General features: G+C 33.9%; 2 protein-coding genes across 2 annotated transcripts; one reads left to right on the plus strand and one right to left on the minus strand.

Moving 5' to 3' along the window:
• Positions 1-1,170: 1,170 nt before the first annotated feature.
• On the plus strand, positions 1,171-2,965 carry LOC145087264 (isocitrate dehydrogenase [NAD] regulatory subunit 3, mitochondrial-like). Its single transcript, XM_079025191.1, has 4 exons — positions 1,171-1,898; positions 2,034-2,273; positions 2,356-2,434; positions 2,518-2,965. The coding sequence occupies exons 1-4, from the start codon at positions 1,350-1,352 to the stop codon at positions 2,790-2,792; spliced, it is 1,143 nt and encodes a 380-aa protein (XP_078881317.1). The 5' UTR covers positions 1,171-1,349; the 3' UTR covers positions 2,793-2,965.
• Positions 2,966-3,069: 104 nt separating this feature from the next.
• Positions 3,070-7,639, minus strand: LOC145087263 (protein STRICTOSIDINE SYNTHASE-LIKE 5-like). Its single transcript, XM_079025190.1, has 4 exons — positions 7,123-7,639; positions 3,816-4,123; positions 3,611-3,743; positions 3,070-3,525 (listed from the first exon to the last, which is right to left on the minus strand). The coding sequence occupies exons 1-4, from the start codon at positions 7,570-7,572 to the stop codon at positions 3,238-3,240; spliced, it is 1,179 nt and encodes a 392-aa protein (XP_078881316.1). The 5' UTR covers positions 7,573-7,639; the 3' UTR covers positions 3,070-3,237.
• Positions 7,640-14,617: the final 6,978 nt, after the last annotated feature.

Consider the following 14,617-nt stretch of genomic DNA (forward strand, 5'->3'; position numbering starts at 1 on the left):
CCACTCATTCTTAAAAATAATGGAATTTCTAGCTTTCCAAATGATCCATAAGGTTGTATAGATAAGAGATAACCTCAACTTCTTCATCATAACTCCATCAGTACTTGTATTCACCATATCAAACAAAACCGAACAAGATGTAGGCTTTGATGGAAGTATAGACGACCATTCTAGCAACTAGGTCCACAATTTCACAACAACTCCACAGGAGAAGAGAATGTGCTCCATGTCCTCTTCAAACAACCTACAAAAATGGGCATAAACTCGAATTCAAAGTAACACCTTTTTTTAATAAATTGTCATAAGTTGGAATTTTATTTTTGACAAGCCTCCACACAAAGCAATTTCTCTTAAGAGGGGTCCAGTTAATCCAATTAAACTTCTCATCTTTGCTCAAACCTAAATCAACAATGAGAATTCTAACAATTTTCACTGAAAACGACTTTCCAGCATCCCAACCCACTGCCATCTGTCAAGCCAAGTAGTAAACTGAAAATTGTTCAGCATGCTAAGTAAAACAGAAAATTGGTCAGATTCTCTTCCATTCGTAGCTGTCTAGACCAACTCCAGGACCACCTAGAACTCGCACCTGCCACCCCTCCAACTCTATCAAACACCAAACAATTTTTGTTAGATTCAACCACATATAAGTTAGGAAAAAGATCCTTTAAAGCTACATCTCCATAGCACACATCTTAAAAGGCATCCATATCAATTTGCTAGATATCAAACCACATACCTTTTAGGGCTTTCTTTACCAAGCGTTTTCCATCAATAAACTTTAAAATTTTTATATATAAAAAATATATAACTAAAGAAAATCAAACCTCTAACAAGGAGGTAGAGATGATGAGATTTGGTGATCACTTGATTCTTGAGTTAAGCATTTTAATAAGAGTTGTCATATGTCCGTATCTCATTGGGTTCAGTTTTAGTTAACACACTCCAAAAAGGGTGACATTAATATTCTAAATCTAAAATAATAATAATAACAAATTTCTATATGAAATAAATAATTGGATTTAATTTTATTTTATTTTCAATAACCAAATTATTTATTTAATTATCAATTTACAGCATACATGTTACTTTGGAAAATATATAATATATTTTTTTTTGTCAATGATATATTCCTTTTGTCACATATTTATTTGTTAGAGAACATTTTAATTAACATAATATTCGTCAAAAGCCGTAGAACGGAAAAAACAGCTTTTATGGGTTCTCCTCTCGGAAAAGCCCGTTAATGGCAGAGCGTTGAGAAGAAGCAAAAATTTACCATTACGAGTTAAGAACACAGTAAAACAATTTTTGCACAGATCTCCAGAAACCCATATATACCTCTTAAAATGGCTCAAAGAACAGTTCCAATTCTAAAGAAACTCTTCTCCGATACCCCTCCTCATCTCCGATCATGCCTACGCTCCATAACCTACATGCCGCGACCCGGACGCGGCGGCTCGATACCCGTTAACCCTATTACCGGAGAGGGTATTCCAAGACTCGTTACTCTAATCCCAGGCGATGGGATCGGCCCTTTGGTGACCGGCGCCGTTGAACAGGTCTTCGAGGCAATGCGTGCGCCGGTTACCTTCGAGAAATTTGAAGTTCATGGCGACATGAACACGATACCCGATGATGTTATGGCTTCGATTAAGAAGAATCGAGTTTGTTTGAAGGGCGGATTGATTACGCCGGTGGGCGGAGGGGTTAATTCGTTGAATCTTCTGTTGAGGAAAGAACTAGATTTGTATGTCTCGCTTGTGAGCTGTTTTAATTTGCCTGGGTTGCCTTCGAGGCATGAAAACGTCGATATCGTGGTGATCAGGGAGAACACGGAGGGGGAGTATTCGGGTTTGGAGCATGAAGTTGTTCCTGGTGTCGTTGAAAGTCTTAAGGTACATTTGGGTTTCTTAATTTCATTATCATCGCATGCTTGTTGTTCGATGAAATGCCTATGTGAAATCGGCCACTCTTGAACTGCAGTATATATTAGTTTCTTTCCATTGTGTCTGATTATGGTATCATTTTAGGTGATAACAAAGTTCTGCTCTGAACGCATAGCACAGTATGCTTTTGAATATGCTCACCTCAACAACAGAAAGACTGTAACAGCTGTTCATAAAGCAAACATCATGAAGCTTGCAGATGGTCTTTTCTTGGAATCTTGTAGGGAGATTGCTAAAAGATATCCCAACATCAAATACAACGAAATCATTGTTGATAATTGCTGCATGCAACTTGTTTCAAAGCCTGAGCAATTCGATGTCATGGTATGTTTAATCTTATCTTCTTAATCTATCATACACCATCATTTCCATTTTTTTACACATTCTTCCTCACTGAATCTTTCAGGTGACTCCTAACCTTTATGGCAACCTAGTTGCAAACACTGCTGCTGGAATTGCTGGTGGGACAGGTGTCATGCCAGGAGGTAAAGTACTCTTGTTGCTATTTCTTGATTTTCTTGAATTTAGACCTAATTAATAACAACCATTATGATTGGAATTGTTGCAGGAAATGTTGGAACTGAGTATGCAATCTTTGAGCAAGGTGCATCAGCTGGGAATGTTGGGAAACCAAAAATTGTTGAGAAGAAGAGAGCAAACCCTGTGGCTTTATTCCTCTCATCAGCCATGATGCTCAGACACCTTCAGCTTCCTGATTATGCAGATCGCCTTGAAAATGCAGTGAAACGTGTCATTTTTGAAGGAAAATATCGCACAAAAGATCTTGGAGGAAGTAGCACAACACAAGAAGTTGCTGATGCAGTCATATCTGCACTTGAATGACTCGAATATTGAGAGTGTAATTTTCCATTTTTGCCACTTTGATTTTGTTATCATTCTTTACACATCGGTTTTAGACTTTTAAGTTTGAATAAGTCGATCCATGAAGTGTGATCTGTAAAGAGAAATGATCGGTTTTTGTCTTTGGTAATTGGTATTGATGATGGTTGTACAAATCTTCACTTAGGTTGCTTTTTAAGCTTTCCATGACTATTTTCAATGATTAGGATAAAGAGGGCATTTACGTCTTTTGCACAAACATCAAAATGCTACGTTGCTATAAATGGGAAGAAATCGTTCTTATTACTAAAACTTAAATTACATTGTTAAAATCGAAAATTCTAGTAAAGTACGTTACTATTTCTCCCAATTAACTTTTTTTAAAAACAAGTGGACATATACATTAATCTTCTAAAATTACAAAGCAATATTAAAAAAAGAGTGTTGCTCATGTTGGTGAAGAGGATGCAATAGCAGGATATTGAGTAAGGTTGAGGCGAATAATGAAGTTCTTTGCAAGATTCCCGAGATACAAATGTTCACCGATCTTAAATCCTGTTGTAACAAATGTCAGTTTAGGGTCATAGTATCGCTCAACTGGCTTCCCATCCAAATTTACGGCTATTACCCCTGAGTTTTTCTCTACAGAAGGCCTTTTCAAGTACTTTTCTAAAAATGCTAAAACTTTTCGTATGTATGGATATTTACGTGCGAGGCCCCATTCGTATGTATGCTCCTGCAAAAAAAATAAATTGTCCAAGCCCAATCAACTGACAGTCTGACATCATATATCTAACATGGTATCAGAGCAATCAACTTACAGTGGGAATCGCAATCCAGTAGTGGCCTTGGCCATCGTAACGAATGTTGTCGGGCATACCAGGCAATCTATCAATAAAAACATCGATTGAACCTTGTTTTTCCCCTTCTAAATAGTACCTCATGCATCTCATCCTTCGATTCACAATACCAATATGTCAAAATTGTAATGAAATGGGGAAAAGGGAAGTGAGATGTCGACATTACATTGGGGTTTCGCAAAAGATGACAAAGTCTTGATTTGGGGAAATTTCAACGCCATTAGCATAGTAGAGATCTCGAGCAATGACTTTGGTTTGCTTTGTGGATGGATCATAGCTCAAGAATCTTCCGTAAGGTCGATTTTCGAATATGTCTAATGCGAAATCATGCAACTCATATTTCCAAGAGGCGTCAGTGAAGTATAATAAACCGTTTTTTGCAACGACTACATCATCTGTGGTTCCAAATTTTACACCCTCGGCCTCGTTTGTCAAGGCTTCTATTTCGCCATCTTGGGTTATTTTAAGTAGTCCCTATAAAAGTAAAAAGTAATGGACAAAAAACTAAAGTCGTGTTTCACACGTTGAAGGGAACTCTTAAAATGAGGCTAGGTCGGGGTTATTGGAAAAAACTTATAATATTGAGGGATTATATATTATTGATAATCAAAATTTTTTGGTCCAAAGTTTTCGGGTTATCTAGAAAAATCAATTAATTATTTTAAAGTTGCAGTTGCAAGTGTTGGAATTTTGTGCTATATATACATGAGTTATGACTTCATTATCATTTAATGGCTGTTTTTATCTTCTTCACAATATCACAGAAATGTTCAAAGCTATGTTTATGTGAAGAGTTCATGCCTTCATGGGATCGTCTCTTGAAACTCTTAAAACTGGAGGAGATCTTGGGAGGAATTTACCTAGATTCATCAACAGTATAGTGGAGACTAATATTCTTTAAAGATAGTGATATAATCACGTCCTTGTTTTGTCTTTGTAGATTTCGTCCACTGTTTTCATATACTAGTTTTAAGAGCACCTTGTGCACTTTTACTTCAGATTATCAAAGATTAAACCTTTTTTTTTTTTTTTTTTTTTTGTTTTTTAAATTACATACCAATAAAAGAATTAAAGAATTAACGGTAGAACAATGTTGTTTTGAACCTATATGCAAAGTAGTGAGTTTTGCTTATTAGTCCGCTTATGATCAAACATGAAAATTTCGTTAAATTCCTACCCCGAAATCAGATTTAGCAAAATGCAGAAAACAAACCTTTTTTTTTTTTTTTTTTTTTTTTTCAAACCGATCCTAACCAGTTTACTATAGTTTTGTATATTTTTGCTCGAAAACCGATTTGGTCCGATTGGATTTGTCCTCATTCTGATTTTGACTTTTGTTTACTAAAACCGATCCAATTTTGAAACCGGTTAAAATCCAGTTTTGTGTGTCTTAGAGAACATGTGACATTATTATATAAACACCTAACTAGAAATGAGAAATGAATAGTATACTTTGTGTCCTTTTGATTTATGCCACAAGAGTTTGGAATATTGCCACCTTTGGTCCCTGCCTTGATAGTTTTGTTGTTTGGCAACTTAAATCATCCCAAGTTTCTATTTCTTTCCTGTTTTTTGTGGTTTGCCAAGTTAAGTATTCCTAATTTTCTATTTTACTTTGTAAAATAATATTTTCATCCTTGTATTTTTTTTAAATATCACTTTTGTCTCCTCTATTTTTTAAAATTTTGTGTTTATCACTTGTAATATATATAATATGATTTTTCTTAATAACTTTCGTTGGTTAACTTAAAAAAATATTAAATTTTACATGTTTATTTTTATATTTGTGTATTTAAACTAGTCAACAATCAATGTAAATTTAGAATTTCACTCGTTATATTTATAAAAAAACAAGGTTATTTGCTTCTTTTTTTATGTGGGCATAATTTTGAGTTTTATACGTTTTGACGTAATATATTTTTTAATATTTTCATGCTTATTCAAGTTTAGAATATTTGCATGCTTATTCAAGTTTAGAATATTTGCATCTTTGGTCATTTTTATATTTTTATATTATTATTATTATTATTATTATTATTATTATTATTATTATTTTATTTATTTATTTATTTATTTTATTGTTGTTATTGTCGTCCTCGTTATAGGTAGACTATCCCGCAAAACCCGCAAAAGGAAGGATATAACTTTCTTGTTGTAACTAAAGCGCTTTGCACTGGCCCGATACTGAATTGGGCAATCCGGTCCGGTCAATTACAACTAAAAAAAGCCGTCCTATAAAAAAAAACCCAGATAGGCGCTATCTATACGTGCCTAGATGTTTAATAGCCATAGTCCTTCCTTTTGGACAATTGTGCCTATTTTCAGAAAAGGTTAAAAGCAAGTACTAGACAAATTCTAGGGGCAATTTGCATCAAATATGGACTATTTTGTAATGAAAACATCTTATATATTTATGACTTTTTATTTATTTAATTTTCTTTTAGTTTAGATAAATTAAATAGTTTTCTTTTTATCTATCATTTTATACACGTTAAATAGTGATAAATATATTAAATATTTTTAATTTTATTAAATATAACACATATTAGCATTTAACATTGATAAGAGGATGAATAACAAGAAATTATAGAAGAATATTTAATTTTCTTTTAATTTAAATTGCCGTGTCTTGTTTATAGTTTATACATTATTTCAAAGGTAAAAATAATGCTTGAGAATTATTAAATTTATTTGAGTTGAGATTGAGGGAAGTGGGAGCAATAAAATTATAAAAGAGGCTATAAGCAAAAAAAAAAAGGTATTTGGAATAGTAGAAAGAGTTCGTAAGAAATAAAATCAACAAAAATAAATAAACTTTCAAGAAATTATAATATGCAAATCCAACACAACTTTTTTGGTTATTAAAATATCCTTTAAATCATAAATAAAACACATACTTTCTTATCAAAATAAATATGTATTTATCTTTTTTTTAGAAACCACAAAATATATTAAAAAAACACAATGCTTAGCAATTGACTAGGCAATGGCAAAGAAGAACAACCATTTTTAGTTAAATATGTATTTATGTAAGTCAAGATTTAAACGTGTCATTTTCATGTCAGTTTTGTTTCCATAAAAGCATTGAATTAAATGAAAGCAGCCTCTTAGATCTAGAAGTTCATTTTTTATTTTTTTTTAGACATTTATTTACTTAATTAATACGTATATACAAATATATGTATTTGGCAACCAGTTGACTTACGTTTCACGTTATATCACGTCCAGGCGCTGTCTAGAGAATGAATAAAGTGTCGTGTTATCTAAAAAGCCAATCTTTAAATTTCGTTAATTAGAAAAATAAAAGGAAAAGCAAATAAATTTAAATTTATCAAAAAAATATGAATTAATTCAATTTACTGATTTTTTTTTCAATCACATGCCAGTGATGCCACCTTACCAGATTTTATCTTGTCGAGGTTTTGTTTGTGTATTATTACTATTATTATATACTCCAAAGAGTAGAGACAAACCTTAAAAGCATCAGCGACGTAAACTTCGCCGGAGTAACCAAGAGCGAGTCCAAGAGGCCGGCCACCAGTGTTAACCCAATCCTCCACCACCGAGTCATTCACCGTCACTCGCTTGATCCAGCCATCAATACAGCCGGTGTAAATAACCCCTAACTTCGGGTCATACAGGATGTCTTCAGGAGCCAATAACTGACCCTCCCCTATCTTTTCGGAACCATGGAGGACTCGAGGATTGGTTCGTGGTATTGCAGAATTCGGTTTCTTAGCTAACTCGTCGGAGGAGTAGGGAGCCGCATCGAAGGCATCAAATCGGACTAGAAGTAAAGCTATCACGACGGTGGCCACGGCGGAGAGGAATAAACCCAGACGCCAAGACCTGGTGTTTTGGATTCTTGTGGCGGAGAGATTTGGTGGCGCGTTGGGGGACGATGAGCGAGTTGACTCGGCCATATGGTATGTGAATCCGTGAATGTAGCTGTGATGAGCCTTTGTGTAGTGTAGCGGAGAGATCTTACGTGCACAACAAAATATATAGTGGTTGGATTATTAAATGCAATTTAGTTAAATTTAGATATATTTTTTATTGCTAACTAAAATACTTCAAATTTTGTGTTATTTTAATGTTAAAATATATGGGTGAAACGGTTCTTTATATGTCTAAAAGATCTCGAATAAATTGAGAAAAGAAAATAGGGTAAATAATGAAAAAAAGTTATTATATTATCGGATTTTGACATCAACTTATTTTTTTTTAATTATATCATTATATTTATAATTTTGTTACAATATTAATAAAATGATTGGTTCTCGATATTCTTTCAGTAAACATTTTATTTTAAATTGTAATAAAGTCATTAAGTTTACCAAAATTTTGATTTTGACATCGAGTTTCAAATTGCAAGTCAGTGAAAAAGACATAATCACTCTTTCAGAAGATGTTATTGTGGTTTAGAAACTTGATTTGCACAACAAATAAATGAAGACCTCTACAATATCGATTTAGTGGTTCAAACTCACTGTGTATCACCTAGATCGACCTTGTAGGGCTCTTCATTTAATTGTTGTTCAAATCGAACTTCTAAACCACAATATCATCTCCTGGAATGGTGAATATGTCATTTTCGCTGACTTTTAGGTGACTTTAAACCACTGGATCGACCTAAAAATATATGTGAAATTGGGTTCCATGCAAACTCTATATTTGAAACTCAATCCTACCACATAAGATATTATGTGACTAGATTGATGGTAACTGGTCAATTAGTTTAAAAATGAGTTTGCAAGGATCTTTATTTATAGGGGTCTTCATTTATTTTTTCTAGTGTTAATAAACTATAGGTTTAACATTGGGTTTTTGAAAACAAACTATTCAAAATGCTTTACAAATGACAACAAACCCAATTTATTGTGTAGAAAGGTAATGGTCTTATTGTTTTTGACTTTTGACTTGTTATAACGTCATAAAATTTCAAACAATTTTTTTATAAAAAAAAAAGATTTAAACATCAAAAACCATCATTTGAGTAAATAACATAATAACCATTTATTTCAAAATCAAAAAACATAATGTTAAATCAGAGTAAAATCATGAAAACTAACGGAAGTCTCAAAACAGTATCATGCAAGTGTATAACTACACCGCGCCCTTCCTTTTCTCGCATGAACAACCTGAAAAATATTTAACTTTAAAATTTAAGCACACCTTCGTGATAACTGCTTATGACTACTTTTGTAACATATGTCCATGACTACTTTGTGATATATATATATATATATATATATATATATATATATATATATATATATATATATATATATATATATATATATATATATATATATATCCACGACCACTTTCATGACACGGGCTCATGACCACTTTCGTGATATCAATTAATGACCACTTTCGTGATACCTCACCCTTCGGCCTATAGGCTCATGGCTTACAACCGTCCTGTCGTCATCACATACAAAGCATATAACATACTCCCTCCGTCCCAATATTATTGTCCACAGACAAAAAACACACAGATTAAGAAAAACATTAATTACCACTAACTTTATATAATAAAATGACAGTTTTGCCCTTACTTTGTATTTAATGTCCAATTAAATGCTTAGTTGGTTAAGTAATAATGAGGGGGTATTTTGGTAAAAATGTTATTTATTTTTAGAAGTGGACTATTTTTTTGGGACAAACCAAAAAGGAAAGATGGACTATAATTTTGGGACGGAGGGAGTATTATCTAGCTACCAATCAATCATACAAGACTCCACTTATCTAACTAATCTTACAATAATACCATAACAATACACATGCATCTTACGCACAAAGGACCTATAATGTCATACGTAATATAGTGAAAAAACTCACTTGAATTTGGAAGCATAACTCCACAACAATTTATGCAAATGAAATGTCTAATACGACCCACCAATACCAAACAAAGGCCAAACCAAAATCAAATACGTAAGTCCATCAAAGTTGGATCAAAGGTCAAACTGCTCAAAAAGTCAATTGTCAACAGCCAGACACGCCATGACCCATCTCCTGGCCGCATCGCAACCACTAGGCGACAAAATAGTCATGACCGGATTTCATGAGATGCGTCGCAACCTATACATAGCCGCGTTGTGTCTACTGGCTTAACAACCTTCTTTGTTAAGCTCTTCATCCCTTAATAAAAAAAAATTCAAACTTCCAATAAACCTTTAAATGAAGTTCTTAATGGATAAAATTTCAAACTTTATCCACATCCAAGCCTCTAACAAAGCAAACACTAACAACCTTTGGACTTGGAGTTTTCTAGACTCCATAGAAAACATGATAAAATGGGACAATGAAGCACAAAACACCTAAATCTAGAAGCTAAATTCATAAAGGTAGGAACTTTAATACTTACAAAGCACAAGAAGATGATAATGAAGCTTATACTCTCCGGATCCAACTTTAGATGCACCAAGTCTTTTTGCTTCTTCTTCAAGCTTCACCAAAATGCATCAAGAACACCAAAAAGGGATGAAAGAGGCTATAGTTTTGATTTTCAAGGTTTTTCAACGTGTGCCCAATGTGTTGGGACTTTCAAAACACGCGTCACGCTCTAGAATTAAAATCAATATTTCTTAAACTTTTAAATCGCTAATTTGGAAATAAAACCTACTAAAAACAGATGTTACACTTGCTATTCCAAATCGCACCTAATTTAGCAAGCCATTTGTAATTTTACGTTTTTGATCTAACTTTTAAATTTTGTTTCATACTTGGTCTGAATTTATTTTTGTGTTATGAATTTTTTCCAATTTTTTTCTCAAATACGTCTCAAAATTAGTTATCTTTTTTCAAATTTTATTTTTACACAACTTTTTATAATATATATTTTTATAAAATTTTGCAACTTTTAATAGAAAAAAGTTTATATAGTTTTTTTTATACATTTTACAACTTTTGTACAATTTGTTTTAAACTTTCAACACTTCAAGTTTTTAAGCCTTTCTACAAACGTTTTTTCGCCTTTTTTTAGACTTTTTAACCAAGGTTTTTTCATGATTTTTGAACTTTCTATATATGTTTTTTTTTTCTTCAAATCTTAAAAAAATATTTTATAACTTTTCAAACTTTTTAAACGCTTCTTAATTTTTTTTTATAATGTTTCTCTAAACTTTTTTTTTTTAATAAAAAACGTTTATGAAAAGTTTCACAATTTTTTTTCCAATGTTGTAAAAACATTTAAAAACAGTCGTAGAAAAAGTCTAAAAAATTATAAAACAAAGTTTTGAAAAGTTTGTGAAAAGGTATAAAAAAAAGTTTGAAAAATATAAAAACAATTTGCATAAAAAGTAGTAAACTTTACATCCCTCACCACCGCCGCCGCCACCACCACCACCACCACACACCCCTTGTAACCACCACCCATAAACTTTACATCCCTACCGCCAAAATCCTATTTAACTTACTTTCTATCACAACTATAACGCCCGCAGATTCGGGCTAGTCAATTTAAAAACAATAAGAGTCAAAAATGACTTTTTGATAGAAGATTATTTAGAATAAATAGTCTTAACTAAATTATAGTATATGTCACAAGGGTTCCGTACATATAAAAAACGTTGAAATCCAATTTATAACGAAGAAGTTATGACCCGTCGAAGTTTTACGGCTAAACCGGTACGACACCGCATAACGTAAAAAATGAATTTATGATAAATTACTTTTTAGCATTAGGGATCTAAACAAAATTCGCAGTAGACGTTAAACCAAAATCGTGTATATAGAAAACGTCAAAATTTGACTTCGTATGAGGAAGTTATGATTTTTCTAAGATTTAGCGTGCACTGCCCAGAATTCGAATTTTAGATCGATCGATTTTTAGCCGACAAAACCTAAATGAAAATTGAAGATCTCATTAACAAGAACTCAACGATATAGAGACAGACGAAAACGGACGTCGGATGACAAAGTTATGAATTTTTAACGGACTTTACCTATCTAAGCCTATTAAAATATTAATTTAAAAATAAAGTCAAAATTAGCCGACAAAGTCTAAACAAAATTTGTAGATTACGTCGCCACCTACGCATGGATATAAAGAACGTAAAAAATAGAGCTCGTATGGGAAAATTACGGAATTTAGAAGTTTGTTAAATTTTGGGTGGGTGCAAGGCTGACACGTGGTGCCATTCGAGCCCTCGCTTTCTCCCCACGATCTCGCATGTGATGTTGAAAGTTGTCCCTCGTACGTGCAGCGTAGCGCTTCGTACGCATAACGTACTCCGAAGTTAGGCCCAACGTAACCGAAGCCTCCAGGCTATAAATAGATGCGGGGAGCACCCCATTTCTTCACACCAAAACCCTTCCTTCTCTCTCAATACATAGTAGTTGAAAAATATTGTTTAACACTTATAAAACAATATCGCTCGTAACTCTAGACTAATAATTATTCGCAATAAATATTAGACTAAAATCTAGTAATAATGATACTAGGTTTCGTCGAAGGGAAAGAAAATTGTTAGAAGAGAAACGTTGCCCGAGTTTGGAGTCATCACTTTAACAAGTGAGTGCATAGTTACTTTCATCTTACACATAGATATGAAGTATTTAATATAAATACATGATATACGTGCTTATTATCTATGTTGCTGATATATATGCTAGATGAACGATTTATACATGTTTACGTGATTTAAACTGTATCTGTATTTTTATACTTATAAATATGTATTGGGTAGCGACGAGTGATGGGAGATAGGTAATGATATAAAGGTGATGATAACTAGGTGATGATAGATAAGTGATGATAAGTAGGTGATGTAAGATGAGAGGAGATGCCATAACTTGACATGCGATGTAGCGATGTTGTGATGTAGTCATTTACTAGAGTATAGATGGCGACCACTAACTAATCCAATCAAGTCATGTGGAAACACCAGTAGGCTCATAACCTGTAGGTGATGAATTACGAGTTCGGGCGATGTTGTAACTACGTATTCATGCGACGATACTCTAATCAAGTCATGTGGAAACACCAGTAGGCTCATAACCTGTAGGCGATGATCCTTAGGAACAAACATATAAGGAAATGCGATGTAAGGAGATGATAGGTAAATATGATGTAGGAGATGACCCTTAGGATAAATCTTTAGGGAAGATTAAATGAAGAAAATAGGGATGGGTAATCAAGTTAATTGTTTCACATGAAATATGTGAAGAAACAAATAAACTATATTATTGTGGGTTGAAAACCCTATGTACTCATCAGGTTTCCCAACCTGACCCACTATGTTTATTTATATCACAGATGTCGATTTGAAGATACATTACACTGAGAGATTAAAGGAGATGTAAATCATTAGTGTAAATGAATGCAAGGTCTGTTTATGCTTATGTTTCTGTATTGACAATGACATCCCAAAGTGTTAATATAAACAAAATGCATTTCTTCAGAAATGATTTGATAATATATTTAACATGTTTTCTGGGAACAGATTCCGCAATATTATTCTTTAAAATGGATACTCTAATTTTTAAATAATCATAAATAAAAAAATTTCAAATGACCGTGAAGATCTAGGCCCATTTGGGTGCGGGTGACGTATTAGAAGTGATTTGGGTGTTCGGTTTGTGTTTTGGAGCTTAGGGGTATTTCGGTAAAGTGTTAGTTCGGGCTTTTGTGGAAAATGGATTTTTTTCGAAAGGTCTAAAGGAATATATGAATTTATAGATGTGTAGAGCTTCTCGTCACCTTTCCGTGGATATAAGGATCGTCGGAATCGGGCTTGCAACGAAGAAGTTATGGCCTTCAAAAGTTTCGTGGTTTTCAGGCTTAGCGGAGTACGCGGGGCGTACACAAAGTGTATGCGGGGCGTACTAGTAAAGAGGGTAGTACACTGGACGTACCTTGGAGTACGCTGAGCGTACCGACCAGGATGGTCGTGAAGGTTCCCACGAGTACACTGGGCGTACCATATGTACGCTGGACGTACTCTAGTCAGATCATAACCTTATTTTAGGGTATTGGACCCTATTTAAACTCCTTATCTCATAAACTAACCCTAATATCTTTAGCCTCCATCCCTCTAAACCCTAGAAATCGACCCTTAGCCTCCATTTGAGTGATTCTTGAGCTTTTTGGTGATTTAGTGTATTTTTTGTGCTTATTGTGGAAGAAGGAGTTCCTTGAGGAAGCATTGCTTGGCTTGAAGCTTGTGGATCCAAGCCCTAATCATATTGATCTAACTCCAGAAAGTATAAAGTTTGGATCTTGGTGGCTTTCTCATGTGGATCTAGTTGGGTTATGACTTGTTATGTTTGGACCTTGAAGAAAAAGGAACCTGGTGATCAAGCTATGGTTGGAGTCAAGCTTCTAGATCCAGAACCTTCATCAACTTTGCAAGCTTTTGGAAGTATAAAGCTTTGAACTTGACCATTGAATGCTTATATCTATTATGTTTAGTTTTTGGATCTTTTGTTCCCAAGAATGGAGCTTTATGGTTTCAAATCCATTTTTAGGCTTGGGGTTGCCACCCTCGATGCTATTCGAGTCCCTAAGGCAGAAAGTTGCCATCTTGATGGTCTTAATGGGTCCATGCTTAGGGTCACTTTTATGGAGTATAATGCCATTTTTGGAGTTTGGGTTTGTTTGGGGCATGCAAAGTCTCCAAGTCAGTGAGTTTATGGGTTTAGACGTTAAGTATAGCTCAGATATGTGATTTGGACTTGTTGGATAAAGTATTAAGCACTTCATGGATGTTGTGCATGAGTTGTTTGTACGTTGGGCGTACTCTGTAGTATGTTGCACGTACAGTCCATTTGCTCAGTACGCTAAGCGTACAGAAGAGGTACGCTGGGCGTACGCTCTCAGAAGGACTTGGGCCTTAGTGAACTTCAGACCTTTGGGCCCTAATGGTTTTGGGCCTAGACTTGCGGTTTGTTGGATCTGAATGTATCTTGGGCTAACTATTGTATAGTTGTGCCTATTAGGCCTTGTGGCGCAATATA

Source organism: Lactuca serriola, chromosome 2 (genome assembly GCF_051521515.1).
Source record: "Lactuca serriola cultivar US96UC23 chromosome 2, Lser_US96UC23_V15, whole genome shotgun sequence".
In the NCBI taxonomy this organism is placed as follows: domain Eukaryota; kingdom Viridiplantae; phylum Streptophyta; class Magnoliopsida; order Asterales; family Asteraceae; genus Lactuca; species Lactuca serriola.